Source organism: Pholcus phalangioides, unplaced genomic scaffold, assembly GCF_987345545.1.
Source record: "Pholcus phalangioides strain wild (caught in Gottingen) unplaced genomic scaffold, Ppha-v1.0 ptg000015l_1, whole genome shotgun sequence".
Taxonomy (NCBI): domain Eukaryota; kingdom Metazoa; phylum Arthropoda; class Arachnida; order Araneae; family Pholcidae; genus Pholcus; species Pholcus phalangioides.
In genome coordinates this window covers 47,100,249-47,122,474 of record NW_028301608.1, presented here as the reverse complement: position 1 = coordinate 47,122,474, position 22,226 = coordinate 47,100,249, and the positions used below count along the sequence as shown (strand labels likewise).

The 22,226-nt window shown below is 37.4% G+C and overlaps 1 protein-coding gene across 1 annotated transcript in view; it reads left to right on the top strand.

Moving 5' to 3' along the window:
- Positions 1-22,226, top strand: part of LOC149076115 (dopamine D2-like receptor) — a 129,623-nt gene that overhangs the window by 84,249 nt on the left and 23,148 nt on the right. The window contains exon 2 of the mRNA XM_089243644.1: positions 14,813-14,922. Coding sequence (XP_089099770.1) covers positions 14,813-14,922 — 110 coding nt within the window. The remainder of the gene's footprint in view (positions 1-14,812; positions 14,923-22,226) is intronic.

Sequence of the window (22,226 nt, the reverse complement as noted above, 5' to 3'; positions counted from 1 at the left end):
GTCTAATAGCATCGATATTTTGCACTATATACCTTTTGAAAGTATAAGGTCGGGATTACACTATAAAAGTTTGATAAAAGATCTTTTGCAAAACTTGAAAAAACATCGCTCGAATGTAACCAATGCTCTTAATTGTTGCATTTTTTAAGTTTTATATAAAATAACTTTTATGAAACTTTTATACCAAAAATTATCATTATTACCAATTTACATACAAACTAGCTACAATACCCAACGCTGCCCGGGTTTTCTTCAATGAGGCTTTTTGGATCACGTGATATCTCCCTCTTTCTTTGAGGAACATACAAACCGCGTCCAATATGGCGACTTACTGCACGGCTAATGAAATAAACAAATCTAGATTTAAAGAAACGTAGAAATTAATATTTTTCTTCCCTTTTTAAGGGGCGCTAGGTATTTTGATCCCCCTCCCCCGCGAACTTCAAGTTATTCATCTCTGCCTGTTTCTGCTTCAAAAAATTCTTAATTAAAGATGTGGAATTTCTTCGATGTACTTTACGGGCCTATAATTAATTTTAAAACATCCTAAACTACGTGAATTTATGCAGTTGAATATTAAAAGACAATACAGACATTTTCATTTTCGAGAAGATGTAAATAAAAATTTGAAATCAATGTTATTGCATGGATATCCAACTCAAAAGTAGGTCCGGCTAATTACTTCATATTTGATATATATATATATATATATTCTGGGCTTCGTATATCTCTAAGCAAAACTGAATATTTCAAAAATCGGGAATTCAATATACACTGCTGGCCACCGTAAATGCAACACCCGGAAGGAAGCATGCAAATAATATGAAATTTACAACATGCATTAGCGGAGGTGAGATATGCAAATGATTAGAATTTCAGCGCAGACGCACATCACGCGCGCCTGTGGCGCCACTTCAAAGCGCTATTTAAGGCTTGGAGATTTCGACGATTTGGAGTACGGCAATTGTGTTTTTCTTGTGGTTTTTTCAAAAAAACGATCAATTATGCCTCGTAGAAAACAGCGATCATCTTTTGATCAAGTATCCGAGTTCGACAGAGGAAGGATAGTGGCCTACCGAGATTGTGGATTATCTTTCAGGGAAATCGGTAGTCGTGTTGGACGAAACCAAACAACTGTAATGCGGATATGTGATCGTTGGATGCAGGAGGGTACGACGGACCGACGTGTTCGATCGCATCCACCTCACTGCACCACTTCACGTGATGACAGGCAGTGCGTATGGCAGTGACGGATCGCTCAGCCACATCGCGAACCATAGCACAGCACATTCAGTCTGTACCGCATCATCCAGTGTCTGCGCGTACCATTCGACGCCGTTTACAGCAGAGTGGTCTGTCCGCAAGACGTCCATTGCTTCGTCTACCTTTGACGCAGAACCACAGACGTCTCCGCCGCCAATGGTGCGATGAAAGAAGGATGTGGACGGCACAATGGAATGAAATTGTCTTTACTGACGAGTCACGCTTCTGTCTGCAACACCACGATGGTCGGATTCGAGTCTGGAGACACCGTGGAGAGAGGATGCTGAACAGCTGCGTTATGCACCGCCACACTGGTCCTGCACCGGGTATTATGGTATGGGGCGGTATTGGATATCACTCTCGCACTCCTCTAGTACGCATTGCCGGTACTTTAAAAAGCCAGCGCTACATCTCCGAGGTGTTGGAGCCAGTTGTCCTTCCTTACCTTCAGGGCTTGCCCACAGCCATATTTCAACAGGATAATGCGCGACCACACGTGGCACGCATTGTCCAAAGGTTCTTCGTCAATCGCCAGATTGAATTGCTTCCCTGGCCAGCTCGCTCTCCGGATCTTTCGCCGATAGAAAACATGTGGTCCATGGTTGCTCAACGATTGACCCAGATTACATCCCCAGCTGCCACACCAGATCAACTTTGGCAACGCGTGGAAGCTGCTTGGTCTGCTGTACCCCAAGAACACATCCAAAGTCTCTTTGAATCAATGCCGAGGCGTGTGGCAGCGGTGATCTCCAACAATGGCGGCTACTCTGGCTACTGATTTTGGCAGGAACCACACTTCACAGAAGTCTATAAATTTAATCATTTCATGCTTGGTCAACATGTTATCTACAAAATAAATATTGTTGCGATATCTCTTGTCTTTCTTGGTGTTGCAATTTGGGTGGCCAGCAGTGTAATTTTTAAAATAATTGTTGTGGCGGAGAATCTCACTAAATGTACGTATTTCTACAAAAAAAAATCGGCAATTTTAACTCTGATTTCTATGGGGATCATCCTTTGCCTGACCCTCAAAACGATGATTATGACGTCTATTCAAAAAGTCTCATTACTGGGAGTATTCAAAATGTGGCAAACCATTATAAAGGCATAAACTACACTCATACCCATAAATTGAGGATATTGCCAGCTCCGGCAAATAAAGGTTCAGAAACAAAACAAACGTTACTTATTCATAAAGCCCATTTATTAAACAAAAGATAAAGAACAAAAACGATGGCGTGTGTATGATACCATTCATAAAAACTACGATTTTTGCTCCCTGGAGCAATTGTAAAAAATATATCCTTTACAAAAACTTACTATTACATGGTTGGTACGATGTTTAATACATTGTATGTCTCCCATGCGGTAAAATACAGTCCGTACAACGCCTAGGCATGCTGAGTATCAAATTATCGATCTGATCTTGGGGAAGATCACTCCACTCAGCAAGCAATGCTCTCCGAATTTCCGGTGCACATGTAGGAGGTGGTAGACGGGCAGCAACTCGTCGGCCAAGCATGTCCCACACATGCTCTATCGGATTCAAGTCAGGTGAGAATGCTGGCCATTCCATATCGGTGAGGACGGGCGTTGTCATCCATAAACACGAATTCTTCGCCCATGGCACCCCTAAAAAAGCGTACATGTTGTTCCAGAATGATGTCCCGATAAATTTGGGCTTTCATGGTTCCAGTTTGAACATGCAGATCTGTTCTGGAACCCAGTATAATTCCACCCCAAACGAGCAATGCTGCACTACCGTAACGGTGTCGTTCAATGATGTTGTCTTGGCGGTAACGGGTACCTGGCGTTCTCCATATGAAAGTCCGACGTGAATCACACCGCAAGCTAAACCTGGACTCGTCGGAAAACATCACACAAGCCCACTGTGACGATGTCCACATTGCATGTTCTCTACTCCAGGCTAATCGCTGCCGACAGTGAGTTGCCGTGAGCGGAACACATCTGACAGGCCTGCGAGCATATAGACCAATATCTCCCAAACGTCTGTACACGGTTTGCCTTGAAACTGTGGTACCCGTGGCTGTAGATAGCTGACGAGACAGGTCGGATGCTGTGCTCCGTCTGCTTCTTTTGGCAGTTACTGCCAAATACCGGTCTTCATTCGGCGGCGACCTGTACTGTAACGTCTACTGGCATTTCCGTTATCTTGGAATCGTTGCCAAAGCCTAGAGATGACACTTTGGGCAATTCCAAGTTCCTCGGATACTTCCATCTGAGTACGCCCACATTCCAGGCGGCCGATAATTCTACCACGTAAAAAATCATCCACATGCGTCCTCTGTGTCATAACTACTATTCGCTTATGGCACTGAGCACCTTACAGAACTCTTGTGAACAATTTTACTTCTTTGCCACCATTCCTTATATACCCCCCTCTTACACTCTCGTCATTGTGACGTACTATCGGCATCATCTGGTGGCTTCCTGAAATTTGCATATCATTCTTGAAGATGTGTGTTATAATTCTACAGGTGAAATTTTTACTTTAGATTTCGATTTCCGTGTGATTCTGAATTATCCTTGATTTATGGACATGAGTGTATTATACATATATACTGGCCGTGTTGAAGAAGTGACAAAAAATTGTAAAGGCATATACACGTCTGAAACGCATTGCTGGAACGCCTGTGATAATTCTGCCTATTCTTATAACGATAACCTCTCTACAACAGTATTTTTCTTCGCTTACAGATTATCGTTATACCGAGGTTTCACTGTACATACTTTCTATATAGGCCTATTTATTTATTTTACATCGCATTCAAGGATAAAACAAGTTGTTGGGGATGAAAAGTATTTATTTTGTAGAAATCATATAAAATTATTTTTTTTGGACCTTCTCGTGCGAGAAAAAATTTTAGGTACTTCTAAGACAGTTTCGTCTATTTTCTGGTATATTTCTATTTTATTCTTTTCACCCACCAGTGACAGTTTTGCTTCAATCAATCATCCGACACGAGAAAATAAGATTTTATACAAAAAAAACCATCAGTAGGATCGAAAAAAAAAGTTAGAAACTTCCAGATTACTCACAAGTTTTATGAATTTTCTAGACTTTTTTTTATTCAGATCTAATGTTCAGGTTTTTCTTAATTCTTGAGATTAATGGTTAGTGCAAATTCTTTCATATATTTCTCTACTCTCTTCTTCTTTTTTTTACCGTTATATTCTACTGGAGATTAAATGTACTGAGCACAGTGAATATCAAAGACACCGAAATTACGTAATTACTATGCCCCAAAAGCGTTTTTTTTCTCATTAAATGATAGTAGTATGGAAATGAGATGCTTTCCTTGGACTAACAATTTCTTATTGTCTCCTTTGCGTTTATATTTTTAAATATATATAATGAAATAACAGATATAAAAAATAGCCGACCGCTAAATAAAATTGTTTTCTGACACCTTTGAAAAAAAATGTTTTTCTTTTCCACTTTTTTTCGGTTTAATCTTGACATTTCCGTTAATTAGAACTTTTCTATCGAATAACTACAAAAGAATCCAAAAACAGAAAGAAAATATCCAGCGCTGGAAGTGAGAATTTTCAACTGATTAAATGGAAAATTTAATTTGAGTCTCGTAAAATGGTGGTTTTTGTGATCAATTTCGAAAAAAAAAAATGATTAAATTAATTTTTTTAGTGAAATTAACAAAATTAAAAACCCGTGCTTCCTTTTTATTAGGTAAATACATCTTTGATTAATGTGACCACGTGACAAGAGTAGAATTTTGCGAAATGATGAATTTTAAATTATTTCCCCTGATGATTTATTAAATTATTTCACGCTTTAGTTGTAAAAAGGTATGCAAATTATTTCTTTTTAAGTTGTTATTTTACGAATTAGTAATAATTTCGGGCAAAATAAACCATTAACATTACATTATTACAATTATTAACATTAAACAAATAAAAATTTTAAAAATCCATAGAATTTAATTTGAACAAAATGTTTTCATAGGCTTATCAATTATTCCCAAATATGTCACAATCATTTCGGAATTCTCGTTAAACTATAAAGAGAATTCAATCATTCTTCAGATGATTATAGACTTAATTGACTGTTAACCCTCAGCATGCTCCCATTATCCAGGGATGATGAGCGTAGCATCGTGCTTCATCATCTTGAGATGATCTGAATTTTTTTTTTTTTCAATGAAATTTTTTAACATGACGTATAGATGGCGTACGCATTTTACGCGGACTACTTCACCAAACCTGGCTATATTGCAATTTACTAACATTATTGAGATGGGTTGGAAATGAAGTCGATGTCTATCGGTGGTCACCTCAAGCTTGTTCGGGAAAGTATCTTTTTCTATATCCTTCCCTCGGCTTTGAACCTGGGACCACGACAGCAACTTTCACGGTGGTAGACGAACATCTTACCACTCGCCACTTGGGCCATTTTACGTGGACTGTCCGTGGCACCAGTCTGTGCTTTTGCTTGCCCGCCAGTGATTCTTCCTAACATTAATTTATTTCTGCTTCATACATTGTTCCTCCTACTTATTTACTTGTCGCCGGTAAACAAATTATTCCCCTCATTTATTTATTGCCGGTCTGCACACAAATCATTCCTCCTATGTATGTATTTCTTACCAGAATGAAAATGGTTTCCCTTATTTATATATTTTTGCTGGTCCGCAAATTACTCCCATTAATTTACTTTCTGCCGGTTGGAAAACTAACTTATTTTCCCATTTTCTCGGATCCGTGAAATTTTTCAACTGTTTTAACCGGTCCGCAGTTATGAAGTGGTTGAAGAAAATTGGACTATACGTCAAAGAGCTTTGTAAAAAAATAATGGACCTTGTAAAGATAATGTCACAGAAAAATTGAAAAAAAAAATCACAATTTTAACTCAGCGAAAAATAAATGTCTAGAAATAAAATGAAGGTTTCAGAAGCCTATAATCCTGTAAGTCAATAAACATTCAAAATTAAATAACAGGATCTTTTAACTCCTTCACATATAAGTTTTTGACAACAAATTTGGATGATCTCTATTTGGTGAATCGGCGATAAATCTGGTAACCTTGTCCTAACGAAACCGCATGTTAGAAAAGGAATAAGAAGAAGGAGAAAGAAAAAAAAGCAGAAGAATGAAAAAATGAATAGAAAAGAAAGAAAAATGAATAGAAAAGAAAGAAAAAATAAATAGAAAAGGGGGAGGGAAAACAGAATAGTAGATAAGTAGATAAGAAAGTATAACATAGATTTCTCTTTTCACCCTCACCCTATGTGTTCTCTAACATGTACATAGTAGAAAGATGAACATTATATGGGGGGGGGGGGAGAATCACTAATAGAAGTATAGCAAAAACGGGGAGGAAGAAACTTCGGTTCATAGGGCTACGAAAAAGCTTCGCGATAGTGAAAATAAAAGTATAGAAAACACAGAGAAACTGGATTGAATTTATTTCATTAGCGTTTGGGCGATATATTTCGTCCGTTATCGTAAAGGGGTTAAAGGTTTTTTTTTTTTATTTCGTGGTCAGTATAAATGGGGTTATCTGCTATTGCAATATGAAACGATTTAAATGTTTTGCAACTGAAGAGACACTAGCAATGCGAAAGTACTTTCAGAAAATTGCCTCGCACTAATTGGGTTCTGAACCCTCCAAATACGTAATTTTTTCGAAATTTCAATCCATTACCCCCCTTGGAAATAGAGGAAAATTGTTATACGATTTTTATTCTCACTATAACATTGCAGTCTGCGAAAATCTGTACGAATATCTACTTTTCATGACACTTTTTGTTCGGAACAATTTGATCTTAAAAGCCCTTACTCTGGCCGATTTAATCCAGACATTTTCCATGTAGCGAGCTGCAACTTCATGTTCTTGTACCATTTCTGACCCGATCACTGATAATGGAGGCCATAAAAATAAATCGACTCGGGTCATTAGCTTTATACCCATTGTACGTAGTTAGGATTTTTCCCCCCCGAGACAAACCCATTTAGATGGGGGTTATATTTCAAGCACGAACCATCTTTCACCTCGACACGCAAGTGACTCAATTAATCATTTATGGTTGATTTATTCAAACATTTCCCATTCGATTGTGTGCTTGAATATATCTTCAATTACGTACATTGAAACCGGGCATTTGTTTCAAGAATACGTAACTACAGTCGCATGCTCGTAATAACGACCCCTCCCTCCCCCATCCTTCCGTCGAAAACAGAACCGTTATATTGGGTATTATAACGTATCCTATACGTTATATCGGGTGGTCGTTACAGTAGAACCCACAGAGTAATAATACTATTATTCTTACGATTTATATCTTAAGTCTATGGTAGAACCTCTCGATAACGGAAACCCATGGGACCGAAAAATTTGTTCGCTAATGGAGAGGTGCGATATATAGTGAAATCTAATTTATACGACTTTCACATTTATACGACGTTTGGCTTCATCCGCAATCGGTTCCTATACATTTTAACTTTAAAATGCATGTGTTGCTGTAAAAGTGATACGCCGGTAGTTATGCATAATCACCAGTCGTCTCGATGTAAAGAAAGTTTTATTAAATTTCACTACATTTATCACGTAAATCCCAAATAAAGTTGGAAAGTCTGATAAAAAATATGGAAAAATTTACAACCTCTCTTCTCTTCATTATTTTTATTACTCATTTTTGCCCGTGCATGATACGTGCAAAACACATATTTTGTAATAAAAACTAAATTAAAATAAGTGTGATGAAGATAAAAACATTCATGGTAACATTATCAGTCTTAGAATGCTGGCTCTTTCGTCACACATTTTTATCTACAAACAAAACCATCATCACCATTTGAATACACCATCCTGCACCATAGTTATGCTCAGTTAATTATGTAATTAATTGATTCATCAGATGAGTATGATAAATTCTCGGTGTTTGACCAGAAATTTATAAATTAGAGTTTTGAGGGAAAAAAAATTTCAGTTTATCTGATTTTCATGTCCGCTAACAGGGGAGTGAAATACATTAAAGCCCTATTCCACGGGACCGGAGATCAGAAAAATGTCTGTCAACGGGAGGTATCCGTTAACGGGGAGTGTCCGTTGTGGGGGGAGGGGTTCCACTGTATATCCAACATGTATATTCCACTGTATATCCAACATGTATATTCCACTGTATATCCAACATGTATATTCCACTGTATATCCAACATGTATATTCCACTGTATATCCAACATGTATATTCCACTGTATATCCAACATGTATATTCCACTGTATATCCAACATCATGTATATTCCACTGTATATCCAACATGTATATTCCACTGTATATCTTGATGACCGGGGGGGGGGGGGTGTTTGAATCATGCTTACGTCATGGACCACCCTTTATAAAGATATGAAATATTCTTAATAACATCTCTCTTTACTAAGTGGCCAAAAACTAAAAAATCCTTTCCCTAGTTTGTGGGCATCTAAACTAATATTCTCCCTATTGACAAGTCCTCTATAGATCCACTTTAGTGATCTCTAAATGTTCCGCGGATCCTTTAAGTGACCTGGAAATGTTTCTGGGCACCTTAAGTGCTCTAGAAATGTGTTGCAGGTCACTTAAATGCGCTAACAATGTGCTGATCAAATGGTCCGTCAATATGCCGCGGATCACTTAAGTAATTTGGGAATGCACCGCGAGTAACTTGAGTGATGTAGAACTGCTCTGCGAGCCGCTTAAGTGCTCTAAAACTGTACTACATGTCACTTAAGGGATCTCTAAATTACCACGGACCGTTCAAGTATTTTGGAGCTGTGCCGCGGGTCAATTAAGTGATTTGTGAATGTTCCACGGAGCTACTTCAGTGCAGTGATCTGAAAATGTGTCGCTAAAATCTTAATTTTTACAAAATTACGTTTGAGGTGGTTGGCCACATCAGGTAATCCCGAGGTCCACATTTGGCCCGCGGGTCATGAGTTCAGCATATATGGCTTAGAGGGTGAATGAATTTCTTAAAGAGAAATTTTGAGTTCTTAGCCTTCAAATAGCATTCAAATTAAAAAAATTTCTTATAAAAAGGTATTTTTGCATAAAAAAAATAAATTTTTGATCGTATGAGGGGAGGCATAATGAGCTCGATCACCCCCTTCCCCTCTGCATACGTAGTTAATCAAAGTATACGTTAGGAGATAGGGGCAGAGCTGACAAAATTTTGCTGACAAGGAAGGGGGGAACGGGGTCAGAGTGTTGCTGACTTTTGCTGACAAAGGGGGGGGGAAATCAAAAACAGGTAAAAATCTGCTGCCGTAATACTTGAATGGTCCTATAGTTATCGATCGGTTATTAATATCAGAAACAGATGTGATCACCTTAAGCGGCGTGCACGGTATCTTCAATTTCGTACATTGAATCGTACATTTGAAGAAGTAACTACGTATCATGGTTTAATGAAATATTGTTTGCGAAAGTCAAGGACATGTTCGGCGTCAAACTTCAGCCAAATCATGAATAATATTTCAAATTAAGAAGGATGCTCCGTTGATTAACAACTTGGAATGTGTTGAATCATCTATTTCTGATACCTCAAACAAATTGTTATGTTAATTAGTATTAACATTTGTATGTGATGTGAGTGAGTTGTGTATAGAGTCGTCAATAATACTCGCATCACAGAGGGCAAGGTCGCTTAAAATGAGCGATTGCTCATCCAGCTCATTATCATGAACACGATAATCAGCCACTGATCTCGAACAAAACAAGATAATATGCTCGATGGAAACTTACTTGGCTATAAATTCAAATCAGTCAATCAATGCTGCGTTATATGTAACATTATCCTCTGTAAATTTGCTCTCCCTTCATTTGTTATCTCTCTCTTCAACTCGGGATTTCCAATTTCATGGTGTGTTTTCATCTCTCATTTGTATTCATCCTCGCCTCTTGATGATTGTGATATAAACTTGTGGAAGGGGGTGATTGACTCTGGCTAATACATAATCATAATCCGTAGATATTCCATAATGCTTCGTGTTCAGGCCAAGTGGTCGATTTTTCCCATGCACGCCAAGATATTGACCACAGTGGTTCTTGACCAGTGATCGACGGACCCCTTGAGTGTTCTTAGAGATATTTTTCAAGGGGATCCGTGAGGAGTTAGATGGGAAAACACTTTACTTTCCGTTTTGCCATCATTTACATCAGGAGGTTCACAACCTTTTTAGTCTGCGGGTCAGATATATGCGGTATTTCCTGCAGTTCGCGGACCAGAAACTCGTATTTGTAGGCATAGGCGGTGATAGACTTGGAAGTCTAGGGAGGCACGATGATGTCAATTTATATATACATTAGATCAGTCGACTCCACATTTGACGCTGGGGGGGGGGGGCAATGCCCTCCTCTCCCCCCCCCCCGGTATTTCCGCCCATGTTTGTAGGGTCGCCATATGTCCTATATTTTACGGGATATTCCGCAACTTTCGTCTCGTCCCAACATTTTCATTAAATGGTCCGTTTTTTCTCATGATAATCTCAACGAGATTTAGATTTATTTCACAGATCATGAATAGAGACTATTTTCATGACCTAAATTATATATATAACGCTTTGAATATTTTTTTTGGCAGTAATTGACTCTTCACTTGAATTTAACAATTATTTTTCACTGTAATTGGTAAATTTACTTATCTTTGACAATTTTTTGGCTATAATTGTCAAATTTACTTGCATTTGATAGTTTTTTCTGCGATAATTGGTGACATCCCGTATGGATATATCGCCAATTCCCGATTCCCCGTATTTTTTATGAAGGATGTATGGTCAGCATAGGCTTTTATCGTGCTGTGTGTATCGATAACTTTCTACCGGAACACCTTTCGCGTGCCGGATAAAATTTCTTGGTGTGCCGTATTCTGCCCACGGGCCGGCAGGTACCCGCAGTACATTTACAGATCACTTGGATGAGTCGCAACACATCGCCAGTTCACTTACACACCCGCGACATATTTATAGTCCCTGGTTATATGAGTAACCCGTTACACAGTCACAGATCAATCAAGCGACTCGAGGCACAGTTCCAGTTCCCTTAAGTGATTCGCGGCGCTGTTCCCGATCCTTGAGCGGCCCACGACACGTTTTCAAACCAATGAAGTGGCCCACGCTCTCGTAAAGGTTCAGCAACCCTGTCATAGCGTGATACTTCCAATTACAAGACCTTTCCAAATAACGTGTGAACTCAAATACGTCAGTCATATTGCAGGGTTCTGTAGCTATTAAAATGAAAAATATTAACTTTTTATAAAGACACCCTGGGCTGAAAAATCCAGTTACAATGTTTCTTCCCTGTCTTCCCTGGAACCAACAAAAATAATTCCACCTTTCTAAGTGCAGTTATTCGCTGAAATATTTGAATTCCAAAAACCGAGAAAAATTAAGAAATAACAACATAAATGAGAGGGGAAATGCATTTTCCGTTCGTTTAAAATGTTTCTTCCCCAAATTTTATCCGAATTTTGCATTTATCTCAGCGAATATGGCATTTGGAAACGATTTTTCCCCCTCAAAAGAGACTGGGCAGCAACTTTCCACTTTGGTTTTTGAGCACAGGGTGATCGAATAATTTTTTTTCCCATTTTAATAACTGTACAACCCGTTGCAATATGAATGAGGTATCTGCGGTGCACAAGTTATCTGGATAATTTTTGTAACTGGAAGTATGTCTGTACGATCAACAGTTCGCCAGCAATTCGTGGTGCAAAGTGTTAGCTATACACCCTGTATACTCCCCGACGGTAGTGATGAAAGGATTCGTGGGTGTGATAGAATTCAAAAGCCAGAGTGAGCTCATATTGGTTTCACAATTGATCCCCCCCCCCCCAATATCCTACTTTTTGGGTCAAATGCAACGTTTGCGTAGCTCATCAAGTAATAAGCTATAGTCTCACATTTTCGAGCCCCGAAAACGGTACCGAATAACAATGTTTAAAACCTTCAACCCTCTTCAGTACTGCAGAGCCTTAAGCGTATACAGATTTAGACCGTAATCAAATATTATTAAAGAATCCGAGTTGTATAATTGAATTAATTTCAAATTTATCGTCAAACACAAACACTTTTTCTACCAGGAATATCAATTAAAGCACACACGCAACATGCATTGGAAGGGAAACTTTAATGAACTCCAAAATATAACGGTTTGGTGAATTAGAAACATTGTGAATCGTTGTGTGAAATTTTAATAATTCTCAATTAAAAGCTCATACATACATATATATAGACGATAATGGACGATCTCGAGGATAATTTAATATTCGAGATTCACTCTAAATTATTAAAATGCCGCATCCTGCACCACTTTTATTCGAGATTTCATATTACCGTGCGTACACACATTTCATTCTATTGCATTTTCTGAAATGAGACACTTGACGCAACGTGAAAACTGATGCTCATAATTTAATAAATTTTATCATTATCTGATATATCGTCATAAATTCATTCATTAGTATAGCCTATATTATACTATAACTTCCGGCACAACTCACTCGCTAGTAAATTGCCCACGGCGATAGACTGGAATTGTGCTCGGTTTGAAAGAAAACAAAGCCTATATTATGTATATATATCAGGGGCGGCCAACTTCTTTCTGTTCGCGCGCCAACATAATGGTCAGCTATAGCGTCGCGGGCCGCATCAGTGGTGCAACTTCGGTGTATAAGCCGCTCCATTATTAATTGAATTAATTAGTTAGTTATTAAATTAATTTCGTCACTTGAAGTTTGTAAGCAGTTTGTTAATCAAGAAATCTGCTGTTGGAACCGATAGTTCAAATAATGATCACAAATTCAATTTTTTCACAGTACTTTTACCTTGTCGCGGTCCGCACAAAATCACTTCACGGGTCACATGCGGCCCGCGGGCCAGCTGCTGGCCACTCCTTTTATATATGTTACTGCCAAAGGCCGAAGTTTTCCATTTCGTGAAAATGTTTCGTTTCTCTGTGTGAGGCTTTTCAACGGAGAGATCGGCTCGCATTTGCGTCCGTCACTGTATATATATAAAGTACACATTATATATATACAAATATATTATATATATCTATATGTTACTGCCAAAACCCGAAGATGGCCACTCCGCAAACGGGCCAGCCCAGCTGATCCAACCAATGTCCGAAATTCGGGCTTTGGCTGGCCCCTATACGTCGATCCCTATATATATGGATCACTAAGATATCAATATTCGAATTCCTTTGATCGTTAAAGTTGGCCATAGCTAAGCATAATAATTATGGTTAGCTATGGCTTATTATAAATAGCCATAATTATCACACAAAAACTATTCCAACAGGGTGATGACCCCGAATCATAGGGGTCAATACATAGGGGCCGGCCAAAGCCCGGTGAAAGTCCGAATTTCAGACAATGGCCGGGCCAGTTCACGAAGTGGCCAACTTCGAGCTTTAGCAGTAACATATAGATGTATAATATATTTGTATATATCGTGTGTACTATATATATAGTGACGGACTCGCAGTTGGTTTTTTGTGGTTCCCAACTTCAAGGCGCAAATGCGAGCCGAGATCTCCCCGTTGAAAAGTCTTACCGCAGAGAGCAACAGGCCTTCAGCGGTGCAATTAATCAATCATTACACTTCACTCATGGTGAGAAAAATTGACGGCAGATGACAGCACTAACACATAACAAGCATTACACAGCAACAAACTTCAAACAAACAACACGTACACGCACATTCCGGCTTGTACCGATTCATTAGAAATTTCGTGGAAGAATGTGTACGAGGTACAAGGTACGAGCAAGTAATAGTAGCCCATATTATAAATTTATGTTTTCGTGAGAAAATATGCGTGCTTTCATGATTTTAATTCTGAGTATAATATGCCATTGATGTTTCTGAATCTGCAAAGATGTAATCATAGACATGAGTTATTTATATACAGGGTGTCCACTTATATCGTTGTCCAATGATTATTTCCAGAACCATTAGTTTTAGAGATAAATTTCAATTAGACAAAATATTCAAAATGATGTCGCCCATCATCCTAAATGCCGTTAAAATGAAAAATATTAGTACATATTAGAATCTAATTAGTAGATTTTAGATTCGTGTGGATATTAGAATTCAAGAATCTGAGAAAAGATGGGAAAGAACAGCATAAACGAGGGGAGGAAGCGTTGTGCGTTAGTCTATGCCGTTCTTTCCCAACTTTTCTCAGATTTTTGAATTCAAATACCTCAGCGACGCTAGGAAACACGGAAAATTTTTGTTGGCCTCAGGAGAGACAGGGCAACAGCTTTCGAATTGGAAGTTAGAGGACAGGGTGCCCGTATGAAAATTTAAATGTTGTAATTTTTTAAAAATAATCTTTTCATTTGAACGGAATTTAAGATGAGGGGAGACACACACATCATTTGAATTTTTTTTTTTTCTGATTCAAAGTAATTGTGTCTAAAATCAAGGGCTCAGGAAATAGCCATTGGACAACCATAACAGTGGACACCCTGTATATGTGTAGTGAGTATGTATTTATATATATAAGTACATATTAATTTATCCGCAGGTAAATGGTGACTGGGAATTGAGTGAGACATTATGCGACTTTTACATCGCTTTAGATGTCACTTGTAGCACAGCTTCCATTTTTAACTTGGTTGCGATCAGTATAGACAGGTAACACTAATATTCATTTTTGATACGTTTATTGTTAATTAAACAGTTATAAAAATTATTGAAATTATGTTGTACATTTATATTATGCAGTATGGTAACATAATTACATATTTAGAGAGATATAGATGGCTTTTTTTCTCAGCCAGAGATATCAAGGAAACAGTTATGTTCCGGATATTATGCTGAGGTGAGCTCGGAAAGAAAAGTCATCACGTCTCCGCCGGGACACGAACCCAGGCCCTCTTAAGTCCCGGCGGAGACGTGATGACTTTTCTTTCCGAGCTCACCTCAGCATAATATCCGGAACATAACTGTTTCCTTGATAATTACATATTATTAAAAATATTTTTTTCCAGAAATTATCCTGTGTAAAATGGTTTTTCGTAAAATGTGCACCAATGACTTACTAAAGTAGTGATTTTTACACTTCTGTGTATTTAGGTTTTTTTCCCCCTTCTTAATATACATAGATGTTTTTCATAAATGTTTTTATATACAGTAAAACCCCTCTTAACGGACACCCCCCCCCCCTCAGATGCTGTCACTCCTCTTTAACGACCAAATAATAATTTATCCTTGTATAATAAAAGTATACATTTCTAACCCCCGATTAACGGTCACCTCTCTTTTAAGGACGAACTTTTTATCCCGCCGGTGACCGTAGAAGAGAGGTTTTACTGTTTATTACTGTAGATAACGGTTTTCCAAACTTTTCAGTCTATCGCCCCCTTCTTCAGAAATTTTTTCTCTCATCGTCCCCCCCCCCCAAATCAAGTGAACCCATAGGATCCTATGTTAAATCCGTAGCTTCTATCGTCCCCTGGACCATTCCATCATCCACCAGGGGCAGATATTGCCCACTTTGGGAAACACTGCTGTAGATAAATAATTATATAGTTAATCCCCCTTTAACGGTCAATCCTCTTTTACGTCCAAGCAATAGTTTCCTTTGTATAATACAAGTATGCATATACTTCAAACCCCCTGATTAACGGTCAGCATAGCCTCCACAAGGGCGGTACTGGCAAGGCACAATTGTCATCATTTTTTGCTTTTTCACGCTATAAGTTAACTATAGAAGGGCCTGTGGAAAGTCTGACTGAGGAAGCACGCAAAAGATCTCGGCCTGCTTCAGGATGCGGGAATGTGCATGTACGTGTAGTGAAACCTGACGTGAAGTTTTTTGTTTCTCTTTAATGCTTGTTATGTGTAGTGCTGCCATCTGCCACCAGTTTTCCTAACTATGAGTGAAGTGTTATGATTGAATGATTTATCGTTGTAGGACTGTTGCTCTCTGTGGCGAGACTTTTTAACGGGGAGATCGGCTCGCATTTGCATCTTGAAGTTGGGAACCACAGAAATCCAACTTCAGCCGACCACCACTGTGGGGTTCGAACCCGGATCCTCGCATCGCGAGTCCGTCACTATAACCACTCAACCACCACAGCGGCTGGTGGTCGACCATCATCTTCAGCTCCGTCCATCGCATTCCTGGTGCAAACTTTTTAAAGGATCGGGTGATAATTTCGGTGGAAACAGAATTCCACGCCTCATGTAGCCTACCCATTGGAACACTTGGTCAATGTCAGGTTTCTTCAACGCACCACTTTTTGTAGTTTCTTTATCATCGGAACTCATCCATTCGATCCACAAATTCCTCAAATAGTCTTTGAGAGACTTGTTGACATCTAAAAGCTGTACAATCGACGTTAGCCCACCTGGTATCAAAGCCAATGATGTTTTCGATTTCTTTGCCTCGGCTCTTTCACATCATAAGTTGTGTGGGGTTTTGAACATATCCCATACCAATAATGCCAGGTTCTCGAACACTGCTGCAAAAATGACTACTGATTGTGAGGGTCGATATTTTCTCATCAAAAACTGACCCGAGTATAAGCCGACCCCCCAACTTGAGGAAAGAATTTTGCCACAAAAAAACTCGGCTTATACACGAGTATTACTGTACTTATATATATATAAACACGTAAATATAAATGGGGGATGGGGTTCGATAAACAGTTAAATATTGAGTTTGAGTACTACTAGATGGGTGAAGTGAGAATGGGAAAAAATTAATGGTATCATTGTGGCAACGCGTGATGGATGCATTTTAAATATCAAATTAAAGGCAATAAGTATGATTTGAATAATTGAGCTGCTTACATATATAAATAAACAGAAGATATCTTTCGAGATACTTTAGAGAGGAAGCATTCTTAATTCCAATGTGCAAAGAATTATAAAACTTGGGTATTAGATAAGAGAAATGGATTTTTTAAATATTTTTGTAAATAATAACCAATGAGTATGTGGCATTACACCTAGCAGAAGATCGAGTGGATATTAATGGTAGGAAGCATTGACGTTTAAAGAGACGCAACAGTGATTTATAAAAATATATGTATCTAAGTGATAGGATTTCTATCCTTTGTAAGAGAATGATGGAAGGAGTATAATAGAGTCATTAGAAATTAGCCTTATAATTTGCTTCTGAAGTAATTTTATAGGTTTTAAGTTCGTCAAATAATCACTACCCCCAAATAAGTAGACCGTATAATACGTATGAATGGGGAATAGTAAAGGATGATTAGAAAAGAACGATTAACAGAATATTTTAGCAAATAAAATTTATACATTGTCAATCTTAATTTGATTTGTAGATTATGAAAATGGGATTTCCATTTACATCAGAGTCAATATACTTATCCAGATATTTTATAGTATTCACGTGTTCTAATTTATGACAGTTAATGTCCCATGTAAGTTCATAAAGCATCGAGTCAGTATTCAAAGGAGGAATGATATGTAGAAAAGAGTTAATATATTTAGTTTTAAAGATACTGTATTAAGTTTCATGAAACCAATCTCTAATTTTTATCATGTCAGAATTTATTGTATTTTGAAAAGATTCATAAGTAGTAGAGTAAAGAATAACTATCATCAGCAAACGTGACTATCCTGTCACTAATTTTTAGATCACATAAATTATTTATGAATATATTGAAGAGTAGAGAGCCAAGAACAGATCCCTGGAGGAACTGTTCAAATATTTCGGGAAATTAAAAACATTCAAATTTTCTCATCACCAGATAATGTTTTAATCATAAATTTTTGCATGTATGGAAACTATTCGTTCCAAGGTTGTTAAGTGCCGAGATATAGGGCTGGAAAGAAGAAGAAGCAATTCAACGTTTGCAAAAGTTACATTTCGGTGAATAAGCTATGATGTCAAAATGATAATATCATGAAAATAACATCAATAGAATGGCAACAAATCTCCAGAAGCCTGACAAAGTAGTGGGAAGGGGAACTTATTTTATCACCATTCTGTACACACGCAACTAAAAAGTCAAATTGAAAAGTGTTTTTTTTCCCATAAAATTAATGCGAATATTTTTAATGTCGATCAGAAATACTCCTAAATCCGAACAGATTCATATTGCAATTTTTGCGTAATCGATTGTTATTTAAAAAACTCATACAAAAGTATTTATTTACAAAGCGAAAAAAAAAGAATGCAATCAAAATGATTGAAAATACGAAGAAAAATAAAGTATGTAATGGAAATTCGCTCATAGTTTCCAACTCGAAATTATAATGGTTTCCAATGTCTTCGAAAACCTTTTCCCCGTAGTTGAAATTAATTTCAATTCTTCTTGTAAATTGTTTCTAGCTTTGAAAGAGGAGGGAGTACCATACCTTTTTCAAAAAGTATAATGGAAGATAGGAGAAACGTGAAAACTGTAGCGACGAAGTTCTCGAAAATATAAAGAAACTAAAGAAAACATTGTCCTGATTTTTTTTTTTTTTATAATTTATTTTTCCGTAAGAAACCTTCCACAAGCGTAGAATAGTTTTAATTTTCTAGTTTCCAAAACTTTTCGAAATTACCGGAGAAAGAGAGAAAGGGTCGATCAATTCCTATTTTTCTTCCCATTGCCAGAGCTTTTCTCCCCATTTGTTACCAGTCTGCATTTTCTCGAAGTGGGGAAAAGAAAGTAGAAGAAAAGGTAGAAAAAATGTGATACGAACGTCAGGATTCACCCTTTTAGGTTTTGACTTTTCTCGGTGCCTGTTATCTCTGTGAAGAAAAGGATAAGGACAAGGGAAAAGGAAAAAAATAAGAACTCCTTTACTTCCTCTGCTGTTATCTTGGAAGGTGTCGTTAAATGAACCCTATCTTTCTCTTTCCTCATCTTTTTTTTGCTCCTCTCTACTTTTCTTGCTTTTTTTCTCATGCTGTTCTTCCCATATATCCATGTTTTATTTTTTCCCAATACCCTTCTTCAATCTTTAGCCTAGTCTTTTTGTAGCACAATACAACGTGAAAAACGTCCGAAAAAATCGTATTGAGGTAATCATAAAAATGCTAAACCACTTCTTGTTTATGATCCGCGGATAAACTTTTGGATACGATTTTTTTCTTTGTAGTTGGAGAGTGAAAAATATCGCTTTTTTGTGTTTTTGAAACGGAAATAGAACAGAAGAAAAGTTATTTTTATCATTTAATAAAAAAGAAAATCTTACGAGGATTTAAAATGAATCCGGGGGATAACCGATGTTACTGAATATGTCCAGAGAGGATTGAGGAGCCCCAATTCAGTCGTAAATTCGGAATGTAAAGATTATATAGTTTTAAAACACTTCGAGCCTCACTATCACAAAATTGTATAGAATATATATTATATTCGTAAAAAATTTTACTGTCGATTAACTGGCAATCATAAATATTGAATTTTTTATAGCGTGCTGTTTTAGTTGAAGAAAGTTACAGTACGATAAAACAAGTACGATAAGCATGGATGAGTTGAATGGTATTACTGTCCCGGATGCAATGCTATGGTCACCGATTTGGGAATTCTCATTGACCAGCTGCGGAAGTTTTCTGAACATTTCTCAACGGTGGTCAAAAATATGAATAGAATGTTTGGTTCCATTCTTAAACAGGTCTCTTCGCGTTCTCCTAAAGACATTCTTCTGCATTTTCGAGTGTCTTCTACTTCGTCCTGGAGTGGAGTATACCATTAGTTTTTGGAGACCATACCTACAGAGGGACATAGACTTGGTTGAGGGGATGCAGAGAACTACGCGGGCTTTTGTTGGCACACAAGGCTTGAGCTATGCAGAAAGACTTGATTTCTTGAATATGTTTACATTGAAGGAACGCAGGTGTCTCGGGAGGCTATGATCGAAGTGTTTAAAATTTTCAATGGGATGGATAGGATGGACCACGAGTTATTAATACACCGTCAGCCAACCGCTTCAACGATAAAACACCAGTATCGGTTAGTAAGGGTTTTTCAAGTTGTGGTGTTTGCCCTCCAGTTTTTTTTGTTTTTTTTTTCTCCGTATGGTTGTTAATAGCTTACCTCCAGGGAGGGGGGGGGGTTGAATTCTAACACAATTGAAACGTAAATACGATAAGCATAAATCGAGAAGCTACCCATATTTAGAATAAGATAACAATAATCTTTTCCTTCTTTTTTTTTTAATAAACTACAAATCACAAGACGCGAATACAAATACAAGTATATAAAATGCAAATGCAAACATAAATTACGGAAAGGCAAAGACACAAAATACACATGTATATTACATACACTATGTAACACCAAGAGACGGTAAGGTCCTTCCAGCAGACCTATACGATTTTTGTAATTGAATTTTTTTTTTCAGCAATAGCTCTAACGGACAGTGCATTTGTAATTAATTTATTAATTTATGGGCAGTGTATTATACAGTATTAATCGTTAGTTTTTTCTCTCGTGATATATGCTTATATAGTGGGTCGCTGTATTTTATTAATATTTGACACCCGTATCTTTCATGGCCTTCTTTCCTCAGCCACCTCGTTAGGTAATTTGCCTGCCTTTGTGTTTGTATTTAAAGAGTGAGAAAAATCCGAAAAAAATCGTACTGAAGTAATTGCGAAGAATAATGAAGTAATTAAATAAGACTAAGTATTTACTTGCAAGTCATGTCTAATTTAATAATCTACGGATTAAGTTTTCGATATGCTTCTTCTTTTTTACGAAATAATTAATAAATTGAATTTTAGAAAAAATAAGTTCGTTTCATTTTTTTCAGTCGATTTTTTTTTTTCTATATTGAATGGAAAACATATCACTTTCATGTATGTTTGTAAAGTTTTTCTTTTCTTTCTTTCTTCTGAAGAAATCGGTTTTGTAGACGAAAATGTTAAAATGCTCAAAAACTTGAAAATGTTACTGTCATGGCATAGTAAAATGAAATCTTGAAACTAAAAAATCCTTTGGAGATCCAAGATGAATTTTGGGACGATTCTATACTACAGTGTTTCTTATCCTATTTTTTCTCCTGGACGCCCACCCCCTTTTGGACCATGAATTTTTTTTTTCTCGTGGATCCCCAAAATCAAGGAAGCCGAATGAATGAACGTCAGAACTTTGCCACTGGCCTTATCCCGTTGCCGAGATCTCTTCCAGCCCAGCTTCATGGCAGAGTCTGGAACACTTTATTTTGTGTGAAAAAAAGAAAAAAAAAAGAGGAAAAACCATACAAAATTTTTACAACCATATTTTCCCTGGACAATTGGGTAATGTCGCGATTAACAAATTTTGTGGTGATTACAGACGAGATGGGGTTGGGAGTTGAGAAAAGTTTCGGGGTTTCGTTAAGACGGATGAATGTACACAAATTAGGATGGAGGTATATTTTAAAAGCAATTGGAGGGGGCTCACCATGCCATCTCATCTCTTATCTTACACTTGCCATATTATATGCATAGGATACAAAAAAAAACGAAATGAGAATCTTACTGTGAAATAAAAATATATATATATAAATCCATCGGAGCGAGTCATCTCGCTTAACACCTTATTAATGAGCAAATAGGTTTGATAAAATCAAGGAAGCCGACATTTTCGACTTAATGAATTGATTTATAAGTAAAATTGTAGCATGCAAAATTCCTTAACATCTTTTTTACTAATAAACCGTGAAAAGTTAGTTCTCATCTTGGGCCATATCTGTGTGACCCATGGGATATCTAAGAGGGGGTCACAGGTGAAAATCAAATAACAAGGATATCCTGACAAGTGATTAAAGAGACTTTAGATACCGGTGAAAAAAAAAAACCAACAAGCGGAGCATTTCGGCAAAATATGGCGAGAAAAAGTGTGACTAATTTAAAAATCCAGTAGAACTCTCTGAACAACTCCCCCCCCCCCCCCAAGGCAGAAGATAGGATAGAATCGTACGCAGATCCACCTGATTCACAAACATTTTGCATGCTACAATTTTACTCAGAAATTTAATAATGCCAA